The sequence below is a fragment of the Heterocephalus glaber genome, unplaced genomic scaffold (genome assembly GCF_053883595.1).
Source record: "Heterocephalus glaber isolate CG9 unplaced genomic scaffold, H.glaber_assembly_v1.0 deba00000809, whole genome shotgun sequence".
Classification (NCBI taxonomy): Eukaryota; Metazoa; Chordata; class Mammalia; order Rodentia; family Bathyergidae; genus Heterocephalus; species Heterocephalus glaber.
The window spans coordinates 6,375,752-6,390,462 of record NW_028258163.1 but is presented as its reverse complement, the minus strand read 5'-3'; the positions used below and the strand labels follow the sequence as shown (position 1 = coordinate 6,390,462).

The window sequence follows — 14,711 nt, the reverse complement described above, 5'->3', positions numbered from 1 at the left end:
ATGTGTGGTGCTAGGATTAAGGGTGTGCAATTACTTAACTGCTATGAGTGATTGGTTTGGCACCGCCCTAATCCCAGTAGCCTGAATAAGATAAGAGAAACAGAAAGACACTGTTAAGGCCCCTTGTTGCTTTAGCTACCTGTGGGTGGCATGAACTTCCGCCATAAACTGTTGCCCCTCTGCCACCCTGCCCTGCCTTGGAGCCAGCTGATTATGGACTGAAACCTCTATGAACTACAAGCCAGATAAACCTTTTCCTCTTCAACTTTGGGTATCAGGTATTTTGTCTCAGCAACAAGAGAAAAGACACACAGGGAGTTACAACTTTAACATTTGAATTTTTGAGAGACACATTCAGTCCATAACAGAGCAACATGAGCAAAGGTGCATGATCTGGTAGAAAGCCAGCATGAGCATTTTTTTAAAAAGAAGAGGAAGAAGGAACAGAGGACAAGGACCACATCATTGGATTTTTTTTTTTTTTTTTTTTTTGCTGTGCAAAGCACCATGGGCTTTATCTAGTTTGTCATTTCACAATACCAAAAGATACTAAAAACCACAGGCTACATGATACAATTTTAAGGAGTATCAATTTTAGTAAAAAAAAAAGTATTTTAAGTGCTCTTATGTTTTATATTTCCACAAATGGTGGGAATTTTCCTGAACAGTGTTGCCCCCACATACACCCTTTTCTTTCTGATTTAGTCAGTAGGTGTGATACTTTATTGTGATTTTAACTTATATTTTCCTGATTGCTAACAATATTGAACAATTTTTTAATGTTTCTTGACCATTTAGTAATTCTGTTCTAAAGCACTTATTAAGGTTTTTTGAATGGAACAGTTAGTTGTCTTAGTTTTCTTAGGGTTCTTTGTAATTATTTTGGAACTAAGCCACTTGTTGAATATATGTACACTCTTTGTACCTTATTATCCCCATCTGTAAATTGTGGTAGCATCATCTACCTCTTAAAGCTGTTAGGAAAGTAAAATGATTAAATGTGTTATATATAGCACTTAGGAAAATGTCTTGTTAAAGACATTACACAGTGCTATTCTTAGTCTCCTATAGTTGATACTTATCTCCAAGATTGATGCAACATAGAGAAACAAGGCTTATTGTCCTAGTCCATTTTGTGTTTCTGTAACCATTTGGGTAGTTTATAAAGAAAATTTCTCATAGTTCTGAAGGATGGAAAACCTGGTATTAAGGTGCCAGCAACAGGTAAAGGCTTTCTTGCTCTGTCATCCCATGGTAGAAACCAAGAAGGTGACAGGACAGGAGAGAACAAGAGAAAGGAGACAAACTTTCCATTAATCAGGAGCCCACTCCTGCAGTAATGGAACTCACCCACTGTTTACCCCTTACGGTGTCACCTCTCAGCACTTCCACTGAGTGTTCAGTTTCCGACACTTTGGGGAACACATTCTAACCATAGCAGTTGTGTGAATTTGCAAAGCTAGATACAGTATTTATCCATTTACTGGTGTTAAAACAGGTGAATATCTCAATAGGAAATAGAATGGGATAGTTTTTCTCTTTTAAAACTATAGGGCAGTAAATACAGGATAGAAGTTTTTAAACCGGCCATAAAGCATTTGTGTTCAGCTAGTACTGTTAATGTTGTATACCAGTTATCCATATGGCTGTGACCTGAGAGGCCCCACAGGATGAATTTCTTGTTGTACAATCTGCTCTTAGTTTGCAAATCAGAAACCTCATTATTTCATGATAAATAAGACCAAAATCGTGTTTCAAAGATTCCAGTAATCAAATTTAAGAAAATGATAATGTAAAAGTCATAGTGTAAAGTTTAAACCATTGTGAAGACCAGTACTAGTGGTAGCTGGTTTAGCACATTCCCCGCATAAAATAGATCTTCGTCGTATACTAGATCATCATTAAAAGCTTAGTGTGCATAAATATTCAGTAGACTAATTATACTTTGACTATTTAATTACACACAGTAGGGCTAACTTGACGGATCTTTTTCTACAGCATAGGAACACACTTACCAAAAGGAACAGACTAATGCCTTGCTGGTCTTGAGTCTTAAGATTTTAACTTACTGGTAAGCAAGTTAACCTGCCAGGGTTTTGAATTCTGCCAGAAGTTACAAGACGGCTGGATCAGATGCTTAAGACTTTGTTAATACACAGCACAGTATAGTAGAATGAGTTTCATGTTTGTGTTGGTCCCTGATCCCATGAGGGTGATGATCATGTACGTACTGGGTGTGCATCACTGCATTGGAGCCCAGAGTGTCCTGAAGGCAAGTATTGTATACTGCCTGGTTTTCATTGTGAACAGAGATAGTCGTCTTTGTTATTCTGGCTTGCCTATCTTCCTACAGGGAAACTTGTACCTTTCAAGTATATCACTATACATATATCCTTGAAGAGAGAATCTGAAACAAAGACAGACATTGCCTACACTCTGTAGATTTGCAGAAATGAGACACACAGAGAATTGTCAGTGCTAGCTTAGATTTTTCTATCTACTAATGCTTATATAGATAGACATTGTCAGTATTGACCTTTGACTCACTTTTGTATGCTACTGTGGGCAGTTGAAATCCTTTGGATGGATAGATAATTGATTCAAAATGCTAATATACTCAGATTTTAGTTGAGTCTTAAAGACGTAGAATTCATTCCAGCCTTTTTTTTTTAAACTTTCAAATTCCTGGGGCTCATTTCACTACAGATAAATAAGGTAGTGTGTATGAGTAAACACATGATCAAAGGTTTATGACATATTTAGTACATAACTCTTAAAAAAACTACAAATTAAAAACTATCCTCTTGTATTCAAGACTATCCCTCTTACCTTCATCCTAAAGGTAACTACTACCTTGAATTCTATTTGCTTAGTATAATTGTACTCTTCTTGATTTCTGTGACTTCTGTTGGTGGATTTCTTCTGTTAGTTGTTTCTAGGTTCTTACTGCTAGGAATAGTGCTAGTCCAGACTTTGTCTGTAGTTATTTGTGTGCATTAATTTCTTTAGGAACTTTTGGTTTCATTTGGTGTCACTTAGTGTGGGGTTTTGGTGTCATGGTGCTATGAAAGGCTGTAAACAAATTAGCCTATATGATGTGTTGCATATATACAGGGAATACATATTGAGCATTTGAAAGATAGAAATAGCTGTGATGGTTCTTTACAGCTTGATTTAACTACATGCTCTTAATAAAACCACCTCGCTAAGTAATAAAATTTTCAATGTCGTGTCTTTGCATATTTTGAGTACAAATTATTTTTTAAGTTTTATTTATAGCTAATACTTCCTAGTTTGTGATCGTTTCTGCTGTCTTTATGGTACTTCTTTATGGTACAGATATTCTAGACTACTGCAGTTGGAATTACTCTTTTCCTAGTGTTATTTTACAAAATTTTCCCTGTCCTTGTCTCCAGGATTTTTCTCCCTGTTCTGAAAGTTTTCAAATTTTGTCTTTAATCCACTTTAAACTGTTTCTACAATAGAGATCTAATTTTATTTTTTTCTGTGCAGATAATGCATTGTTAGCACCATTTGTTAGAGCCTTTCCCCTATTCGTGTGCTGTGCTGTATTGATCATATATCAAGTCTCCTACAGCAAGACCCGTATATGTTTGGGTCTGTTTCTGATCTCTGATCTCTTGGTCTTTGTCTATTACAACACCAATGGCACAGTGTCTTCTTCATCACAGAATAATTGTAGCTCTATAGTAAGTCGAGGCAGGTACAGCTAGTATACTTTTCCTCTTGATTCTTTTTTTGGCTGCTTGACTTTCTATAAAATTTAGAATTACCTTGTCATGTTTGATGAAAAAAGTCCTTAAATGGTTTAAATATGAATCACACTGACTCTGTGTATTAGCATTGGGAATACTTTAGTCAGTCTTGTCCATGAATATGATATATCTCTATTTAGTTCTATTCCTCTTAAGAAAACTCTGCATTTTTTTCATGAAAAGATATTATACATCTTTTATAAGGTTTGTTCCTTCTGTTTGTATCTATTTTATTGTGATTCTCATTGTAAATGGGATCTTTTTAAAATTCTCATTTGTGACCAAATTTGAAGAAACACCTCTATTGGCTTAATTCTCCTAAATAGCATGGAAATACACCACATTTCAAGTATGTCAGAAAGCAGTAGTTAATTGGAATGTACATTATAAAACCACTGTTTAGTAAGTATAAAACAGTATTGTCCCATTTGTTTCCTTATTTATGTATCATGTGAAAGGATTAATATAAACTATTCGCTTACGTAGTTTTTAAAGTTTGTTGGTTTTTTTTTAAGTGGTATGTGTGACATTTCTGAAACAATGAAATTCAGATAAGTCAGTGTTTTAAAAGTAAAGTTTCAGGTATATATATTTACTGTATAACTTGAGATTGTTGTATTTCATCAGGAAATAAACTCCCTTTCTACTTCCTTTTCAATAATGCTCTTTTATTTTTATTGTTTTTGTACTTGACCATATATTTAGCTCATTCTGTATGTACTTTGAACCCAGTTTCCTTCGTGAAGCCTTCCCAGACCATTTACTCTATAATGATTTGTTCCCCTATTCCTCAATTCTTACATGTCCTAATCATAGACAGGGGATCCATAATGTATCACTAAGTGTAAAAGCAAGGCATACTTCAAATGTCTCATTTGTATTTAAAACTTTAAAGATTACCATATATGCTTATGCATGTTTGCATTATGTATGTTTAAATTTTTGCACCAAAATTTATTTATAATAGTTATATGAGCACTGAAGGTCTGAAAGGAAGATTTTATACTATATGCATTTTTATACTATTTGAAAATTTTATCATGTACATGTAGTACTTTTTATATTTAAGGCTATAGTTTTATTAAGTATAATGGTAGGATTTGGACCCACATATTCCAGAAAAATAATCAAGAAAACAAGATTACTAAAATATTGATAATTATTGGAGCTAGATGATAGACACATGGAAATTCATTATATTATTCTATTTGTGTATATCTAATTTTTCATTATAAATTCTAAAAATTAAACATCAATAGATTATTTTGTGGTCTAATTCTGAAATGAGCTTCACAATTCAATAAACTAAGAAATGTATCAGATATTACATAATTTATCATGAAACAACCCATTTAAAGTGTACAATTTGGTGAATTTTAGTATATTCACAAGATTGTGTAATCATTCCTGTTGAAATCCCAGACCATTTTTACTGCTCCCCAAACTGTGTACTAATTAGTAGCCATTGAACCTACTTGTTGTCTCTCAGCTTCTGACAGTCACCACTGTGATGGGTATCAGTACTTTTCCCTTTTTGGGGATGAGGAATATGCCACTATATGTAGCTACCACGTTTTATTTACACAATCATTAGTTTATAGACACTTGGCTGTTTGTTGTTTCCGGGGAACATGTTACTTGATAAAGGACCTAACAGGTAAGAATATTACTCAGTGGTAGAGTGCTTGCCTAGCATGTATATGAGGCCTAGGTTTGAGCCCCAGAACTGTAAAAAAAGGAAGAAAAGAAAAACCTAATTTACAAAAAAAAATAAAGTGGAGGGTATGACTCTGTGCTTTTTATAACTTCACAACAGATTATAAAATTTTGGAATACACACTGTATATGGTTTCATTAAAAGTAAGAGATTGCATTCTGTTGTCATTCAATGTGGAAAATGCTTGTGTTCTAGATAACATTCGGTCAGCCAGGTCTAGACGTTCAGAGCAGAAATATGGAATATGTACAGCGGCAAATATCTAAGAACTCCGGAAGCCTAAAGTCCCAAAACAGGGTAAGTAATGTTTTCTGATATAAAATATCATTACTTATCAGATAGGTGAAATTTTGTAGTTCTTCTAATTCTTCATATAGATGAAGGATGACCAGGAAAATTTTCAGTTTCTAACTTAGCTATATATGTGCTTATAAAGCCCTGTTACTTAAACTCCCTCCAAACTTCTCATGTGAGTTTATTTTCCATTAGATGAGACCATTTTATGTTGTTAATTGAATGGACTGTATCCATCACCCCACCTTCAGCCCAGACTTGGAATTTAACCCCACTTCCAACTATTGGGGAATAGAAGATCATCCCAACCTGAGTACTTGTAGACTAGTGTCTGTGTTCAGGAACTGGAACATGGACATAAAAATTTGACTACCAGAAACCTACCTTTGTTGGGTAATGGGGATAGTCAAAAGACTTAATTTTGTTCCTTAGCCTCAAAGAGCCAGTCTGTGGGGGTGGAGTAACGACACACACATGTGTGTTTGTATGGTGCCTTTTAAGTCATATTTCAGAGACTGTCTGCAGAGCCAGGCTATAAACACTTATGTGCTAGTAGTAAATATCTGCTGCAGCTACCATAGCAAAATACCATGGGCTGAGTGACTGTAATAATAAAGTATACTTTCTCATAGTTCTGGATGATAAAAATCCAAGATTGGGGGATGGTAACTATGTTTGGTTTCTTCTGAGCTATTTCTCCTTGGCTTATGGATGGCCACCGTTTCACTGCATGCTCACATGGTTTTTTCCTCTGCCCACCCATCCCTAGTGAATCCCAAATTTCTTTTTTTTCCCAAGTACTCTAGTGAGGCTGGTTAAGGCCTGCCCTGGTGCCTTAAAGACCTTATCTCCAAACAGTCACATTTTGATGTACTGGGAAGAACACAGTTCATGCTACAACATTCTACTCTCTGGGCCCAAAGCTCATGATATTCACACATATGAAATGCATACACTTTCATTCCAGCAGCCCTAGTCTTAACCTATGCCAACTCTATGCTTAGTCCCTGATCTCTCCTAAATAATCATCTCAACTAAGAATGGGTGAGAGTCTAGCTATGATTTGTCTTAAATTTGTAAGGCATATTTTCTCTCCAGCTGTGAACCTGTGAAACCAATTATTGCTTCTAAAATACTGTGGTAGGAAAGGCATACAACATACATTCCCATTTCAAAAGTGAGACATTGAAATGAAGAAGCCATCCTGGGTCTTAAATAAGTCTTAAGACCCTACATGGAAATTTTCACTCGATTTTAAGACTTGAGATAAACCCTATTTGGCTTTATGATCCATCCTCCGGGCTTACTGGGCTGATTGGTCCTGCCCTCCGCTCTGGGTGTGAGCATCACAGCCAAGACCCTGGGCTACCGCACAGTGTCCTTCTGAGACTAAGGAGTTGACCCTGCCCTCTGGGACTTCGAAGAAAGCAGCCTTGCCTTTGGGGCTGTGTCCCGTTTCTTAAAGGCTGGTGAATGCTCACAGTCACATATGTCTCTTGGCACATCCTGTAGAATTCCAGAAACCCTAGAACCTTTCTTCATTTCGTTCTGTCTGTGTCCCCTTCGGTCTAATTTGGCATCAGTTTGCTTTATCATGTGATTATCCAGCCATATACTTGGTATTTTCTCCAGGACATACTTCTCTCATTTTATTGTTGCAATATTAGGCTGAGAATTTTTCACATCTTTAAATTCTGGTTTCATTTTAATTAACAATTACTTTTTCAATTTATCTTTCAGTATCTCTCATATATTACTATACATGTCAAGGACAAACTAAGCTATAACATCAACACTTTAATTATGGACTATACATGTTTTCATCATTCACAAGTCCTACCTTCCAAAAAAAAATTAAAAACCATTAGAACACAATTCATTCAAGTTCTTTGCCACTGTATAGTCATGATTGCCCTTTTTCCACTCCAAATTCCCATCTGAAGCTTCACCAGAAGGACTTTTAAAGTCTACATGTATTTCTACCAATAGTCTTGTAAAGGTTCTTCCTCACATGCATCTTAAAACTCTTTCTACCTCTACGTACTATCCAGTTTCAAACCTGTTTCCACATTTTCAAGATCCTTGCCACAGTGCCACCCCACCTCTTGGCATCAAAATCTCAGTTAGTTAGGGTTCTTCCCTAGAGAACCGGAGAATTTGCAAAGAATTTTAAAGAATTAGCTCATGTGGTAGTGGGAGTACAAATCCAAAATTTCCAGGTAAGCTGTCCGGCTGGAGACCCAGAGAAGAGTTGTGGTTTGAGTGCAAAAGAAGCCTGCTGGGAGAACTTCATCTTGCGCCAGGGAGAGCAGACTTTGTTCTGTTTAAGTCCTTAAACTGATGGGGTGCGTTCCACCCACATTGTGGAAGATACCGTGCTTCACTCACAGTCCACCACTTGAAATGTTCTCATAGAAAAAGCACATCACAGAACTTCCAGAGTAATCTTTGAACAAATACCTACGCAGTGTCACTTCACAAAGTTGACACATAATATTAACCGTCATAGTCCTTAATGCACTGTTCCTCTCTTTCCTTTTTAGGTCCCTCTGAAATCAATCAGACATGTCAGCTTTCAAGATGAGGATGAGATTGTCAGAATAAATCCTCGAGATATCTTAATACGTCGGTATGCAGACTACAGGCATCCTGACATGTGGAAAAATGACTTGGAGAGAGATGATGCTGACTCCAGTATTCACTTTTCTAAACCAGACAGTAAAAAATCAGACTATCTCTACTCTTATGGAGACGAGACTAAGTTAAGTTCACTCAGAGACTCTGTGGTGTTTAAGACACAGCCTTCCTCATTAAAAGTTAAGAAGTCAAAACGAAGAAAAGAGGATGGTGAACGTTCTCGCTGCGTATACTGCCAGGAAAGGTTTAATCATGAAGAAAATGGCAGGGGGAAATGTCAGGATGCTCCAGATCCTATTAAAAGATGTATATATCAAGTTAGTTGCATGCTCTGTGCAGAGAGCATGTTGTATCATTGTATGTCAGACTCAGAGGGAGATTTTTCTGATCCCTGTTCGTGTGACACTAGCGATGACAAGTTCTGCTTAAGATGGTTAGCCCTGGTGGCTTTGTCTTTCATTGTCCCATGCATGTGCTGCTACGTCCCCTTGAGAATGTGCCATCGCTGTGGTGAGGCCTGCGGGTGCTGTGGTGGGAAACATAAAGCTGCTGGATGAAGGGATCCAGTGCCAAAATGAGCTTAAAGTCTTTGTTTCCAGGAATTAGCTAACTTGGATTTGTGGAAGCTTTTGGCAAGCAGTGTGGAACCTTGCCTGGTGTCATTGGGGCCACACATGGAGGAAGCGGAACTTGTCAGTTCTTGGCATTTCACGTGCTAGCCATGCTTAACTTTTTCCCTTGAGTGCATGGCATGTTATGTTACAGGTTGTAGAGTATTTGCAGAAGGAAATCATTTCTGGTTCTTGACTATAAAAAGTCAGAATAAAATATGATCTGACTACAAGGGATCAATTTTTGGCATTTTTGTATATTTATGCATTAGGTGATGGGACTTATAAAGGTTTGATTATATTAGGACATGAACTAAGAATAAAAGTGCACTAGGGGACAGTTTATTTCAATCTAAGAAAAGTTAACACTTGGGAATTACAAGCAGTAAAGAAGTGCAACTAAATCATTAGTTGGTTTTTGAAAGCAGTTTTATGTATAAATAACAAATGTTTATATTTAACTAAATGTAAGGTACGAATTATTACATATTAAACTTTTCTTGCCCTTCCTAGTTCGGAAGTAGATATATATATCTGCTGTCACATTCCATATGTTTTGAATATTTAACTCACATCTAATTAATAATGTTTTTATTCCATGTGAATGATTTGATATTTTCATCCTCATTTCTTTTTGGCTACAGTTTATATTGAGTTATATGTGTACATTCTGGTAATCTAAATTCTTTAAAATACTCTAATATTCTTGAGTGACCAACTTTTTTTTAAAGCACAGGTGTAATTGTCTAATGTTCTGATGGGAACATAACACTTATTTTTATATAAAAAGAGACTGAGTAAACATAGAAAAAAGTGAAGTTTTTTGTAGTTGTTTTGTTTTTTGTGGTATTCAACCAGCAAGTTGTTTTCTTTCAGAGTTTCCTCCTTTAAAAATTATATTGCATTTACAAATGATTTATAAGGCAAAAAGTTTAACTGGATAGTTAATGTAAAACAGTTCCCTCTTGAGGTCTCCCATTTATCATTCCGCTAAACTAGAATATGTTCAGCTGTGTTACTAATCTTTTAGCTTAATCCTCAGTGTTTTTTCACAGAACAATGATAGCTCTTTTTAGTTGCATTTTATTTTTATTTAAACCTGCCAAAAGGAAAATTATTTTATGTTAAAATGTGTGCTAAACTATCCGAGGAAAGCATTTAATCCAACATTTGTGAATGAAATATCTTGTAAATACAAATTTATTCCTTTTGCAGAGCATTGTGTTACTGGGTGTTTAATTTACAAAGTAATAGGATACATGTTCCAACAAATTGTTTAAAGTACTTTGGGGTCAAATTGTCTTTTCTTTTTCTTCTTCTTTTGTGTTAACATAAAAACTAACCAAGTGAGGGAGTCTTTTAAAAACATTCCCTTAGTGGGATAAAGTTGAGAAGCGTGCCTTTTTTTTTTTAATGGCTTGATGTTTCAGAGATGATAAAAATTAAAGTCACTACCATTTGAGCTCATTTTCTATGCAGGTTTTTAAATGTCATTTATGTATCATTCGTTTTACATATCAGACTTAAGCTTATTATGTTTGCTTTCTTTTGCCCCAGATAAAACTGAACAATGTATATAACACTATCTGTCTGTAAAATACTTTTTTTAAGAAAGCATTTATATTTATATGACAGCTTGAACTGACAATTGTATATAGATCATCATGAAGTATTATTTCACATTGAAAAGAAGAAAAATATATTGATAACTATAGATGTTATGAAGAAGAGGTTATTTCTAGTTTTGTACTAAAAATCAATTGAACTAAATCCAAAACATGACACTGTAGCAGCAGTTTTAAGTCTTATTTTTACTGTTTATATTTTTGAATGCTGCTACACCAGGTGATCTTTATCCCTGAAGTTTTCAGTAAACTTGGTTTCCTAAAATAGACTGTTAACTTTCAAAATTCCTTTTTATTGGTGAAATGGAAATACTGGTTTCCTTGTGAATGGATTTTCATATTTGTAAGTGCTAAGATTATAATTCAGGTTTGAGCAAGGTGTGGATAACTGAAGAAAATAACTTGCTGGCTATATAGGAAAATGCTGTGGAAAAGAACTGTGTATGTACTTCTGAGAAGAACAAATTTAATCATTTCTGTTAAGCACTAACCAGTATAGTGCTACTCCTGGTTCTGTACTGTATTTTATATGCAACGTATATGCTTTAATATTTTAATGTTTGTGCATTAATATTTTCAATCTGTTTAACCACTTTGCTGCTAAGATTTTACTGTCCCATCCCCGTTTTTTTTTTCCTTTACAGTTTTAAACAAGTTTCTTCATTAAAAACTATGGTGATTAAATGGTTTTTATTTCACCTTGGAACTTATCAATTAACATACCCAATTTCCAGATTGGGTCTAGAAAACTGATAATGTTACCTGAGTCGGTAGTTGGAAATTTTCTCTTATGTAAGTGAGAATTTCTGTGTGAAAATGAGATAATTTAACTCTGATTATCAAATATAAGTATAAACATAACGGGACATTTCCTTGCTCTGTACAGATGTGGCATTGCCATTTGGCATTTCTTCGAAAACTTTTGTTTAATCTGATTGTATAAGCAAATGGCTCAACAAAACTGTTAAAGTAAATTTTAAAAATGAAGTCATCTAAGTGGCATAATAAGAAAAAATTTGACCTGATGAACTGACTTTGTTCAGAATTGATAGTTTTCAAATGGTGTTTCTCCTAGCTTAGAATAATTTCATTGCTGAGGAAATGTATATCTGGAGCTTCAGCACCACCTACTGGATGATTTCCAGACAGACAAAAGAGGTGGATCCTGGGGTCCCACACAGTTCCTTCTTACTACTAGTAAAGGGCTATTCACGAGGCCACCTCCTACCATGGACACCAGGAGTAAGAAATATCTCACAGGAACTGTAAAATGATTCTTTTCTGTAATGTGTTTTGTTGGTTACTGAAAGATTTTAAGCACTTTTTTACATACCCTCTTTTAAAATATTTATTGATATTTGGGACTGGCAGTCCTACTTAATGGATGTGCTGACATTTATAGAACCAGTTCCTTTAACTCACAATAGCCATTACCAAAATGGTATTTTCATTTTTCCTCCAATTGCCAGGCAGGGAGAATTCTAAAAATAACCTAATGGCCTGTATTTTACCGTGACAACTTTAGAGGGACTGTGTGTATGTTTCAGAGAAGATGATGATGAGGCAGGGATTCAAATTTAAAGGGAAAATCTTGAGACTACCTATTTTCATTGGTTATTCAGCAGTGCCTAAAATGAGCTTTTGAAGTTTCACAAATGCACTTTCAACTCATGTGTATAGTGCCATCTGATATCTTGGATAAGTGTTGCTTTTCTTTTCCTTTTCGTCCTTTCCCCTTAATGAAGTGACAGATGTTTCTTACTACCCATGCAGATACTCAGAGTACAGGAAACATGTACTTTCCTTTCGATGGGAAATGTAAAGAATTTTAAGGATGTTTCTTTTGTTGAGGTTTACTTTAGGCTTTATGATTACACTTGGAACATAAAACCTGCAAATATGTGTTTAAGATTAGGTTTTTAATTGTAGCCCAAAGGTACATTAAACAAGTGTAACATTTTTCTTTATAAAACTGAAAATCTTAGTTACCTGAAAGAAATGGATTCCTCACTAAATATTATTTTCATTCTTGATTACCCTCCATTATTGCATTTCTAAGTATAAGGGAAAGCACTACAAACTTGCATTACATATTGTTGCACTAAGAAAAAGTCTACAAATCATGATTATAGCACTACAAGGTGTTTTGCATTGTCAGCATTTAAAAAAATTTTTTCTGAAAACAACTGGAGGTGATTTATGTAAACCAAAAAGAAATAAAAAACAAAAGGGCTTTAAGGTACTGTTCGCCTAGCAGCCAGGTGGTTATAAAACTTTGATATGCTTTGCTACACTGATAAATGTTAGCCATTGTTCCTGAAAGCTTCTTAAATTGCTTACATTGTTAGTTTTGAAAAATTACAAGATAATTTAGTTGAAAAGCCTTTGTATTAATGATACACATAGATTTTTGTGAACATTTCTCATGTGTAGTGTCATTTGCTTTCTCTTCTCTTGACCTTGAAAGTGCCTCACTTGTATATTATTTCCATTAAAAGCTTGACTGCATTCTTTCTAATGAGCAATGAAAAATTGTTTAATCCATGTCATAATGTATCTCCTCAGATATAGCTAACTAGCTTGTTACTTTTGAGTATATAATGTAAATATGCATATATAAGTTTGTAACTGTTTTTGTTACATCATACCCATGTAATTGGACATATCAGATGCTATCATAAGAATTTGTTTTGATGGTTTTTTTCGTCCCCTGGAATTACCTAATTAAACCTATCATGAAATGTAAAAGGACTTTTTCTTACTCTGTTAGAGCTATCAGATTATCAAATAAGAGAATTACCGGAAGAGAATGTAGTAAAAATAGAAGCTGGTGATAAAGTTTTTTTTGTTTTATTCTTTAAAGGTGTTTTTTAACCAAGTTCATATATCGTTCTAATATTCATCTTTGATTGCATCTACATACATGTATATATATTATTTTTTACTTTTTAGTCCATTACTTAATACATTATGTTTATTGGTTTGGTAACCCATTGCAGCTTAGTCTGGATTAACCACCTGGACTGTTACGTGGCAGATGTTTAACCTAGGATTACTATTATTGATTGTTCTTTGTATATGGTCTTAAGTTTATATGATGATCAAAAATAACCAATCTAAATGAAAAAATATTAGGACAGTACTCAAAAGTCAGTGTGTCTCAGCACCAGAGTAACTTTTGGATTAGGACATTATAGTGTGTTCATTTGAAAAATGAATCATCTCCACCCTTTTTATGAAATGTAGTCTTACCTGGTTATTTGCAGGTTTTCAGAAATTTGCTTTATATTCTTCATCAAGTTGCCACCCACAAATAAGTACAATAGTTACTACATTGGCAACTCTGAAACTAGGGTCCCTGCTTGGCCATCAATACAGTGTCATCCACACTGTTCCATAAAAGGAAAAATCAATGTTAATGAAAATTAGTCAATCCCTTTAAAAGTAACTGCTTGTTTAAGATTTGTAGTTTTAGGGAAATCTTTGAAGTGATGGTTTAAAACAGTACATGCATTTAAAAGTTCAGCAAAACGAAAACAGCAATGTTGAACTTCTTTGTCTATATTTGTTACATAATTTATACTTGGCCACTTTTAATCCTCAGATAACTTTGTAAGTATTATCTTCCTCATTTACTAAAAGAAAATTGAGGCTTCAAGAGATCAAAAACTATACTAATCTAAACCAGATTCTGGCTGCTGCTAAAGCCCATGCTTTTATTCCTTGTGTGGTTTTACCTATCACAGGGGTCAGCTGTACTCACAGAATAATCATCGAAGGGAAATTCTGTCAGTTTAAACTGGAAGAATTGTATAAGAAAACCATTGCTTACTGCCCACTCCCTACTGTTTCATTCCCAGACCCCTATCTGTTTGTCTGTTTACAGCATGGTGTGCTGTCCATGGTGTGATATGGGGAGATCCTTAAGAGCAGAATACAGATGTCATAGTGCTTCAGCTCATCAAGATTTGTCAGCTGTGGGTTGATCCAATAGAAAGCGCTCAAAACAGACATTTCATTTTGTGGTATTGTTTACTTTGCCTAATTGATA

At 34.9% G+C, this 14,711-nt stretch overlaps 1 protein-coding gene across 1 annotated transcript in view; it reads left to right on the top strand.

The window, feature by feature from the left end:
- The window catches only part of Spred1 (sprouty related EVH1 domain containing 1), an 84,118-nt gene extending 70,710 nt beyond the window's left edge, over positions 1-13,408 (top strand). The window contains exons 6-7 of the mRNA XM_004861523.4: positions 5,689-5,790; positions 8,331-13,408. Of these exons, the coding sequence (XP_004861580.1) occupies positions 5,689-5,790; positions 8,331-8,981 (753 nt within the window). The 3' untranslated portion in view covers positions 8,982-13,408. The remainder of the gene's footprint in view (positions 1-5,688; positions 5,791-8,330) is intronic.
- The last annotated feature ends 1,303 nt before the right edge of the window (positions 13,409-14,711 follow it).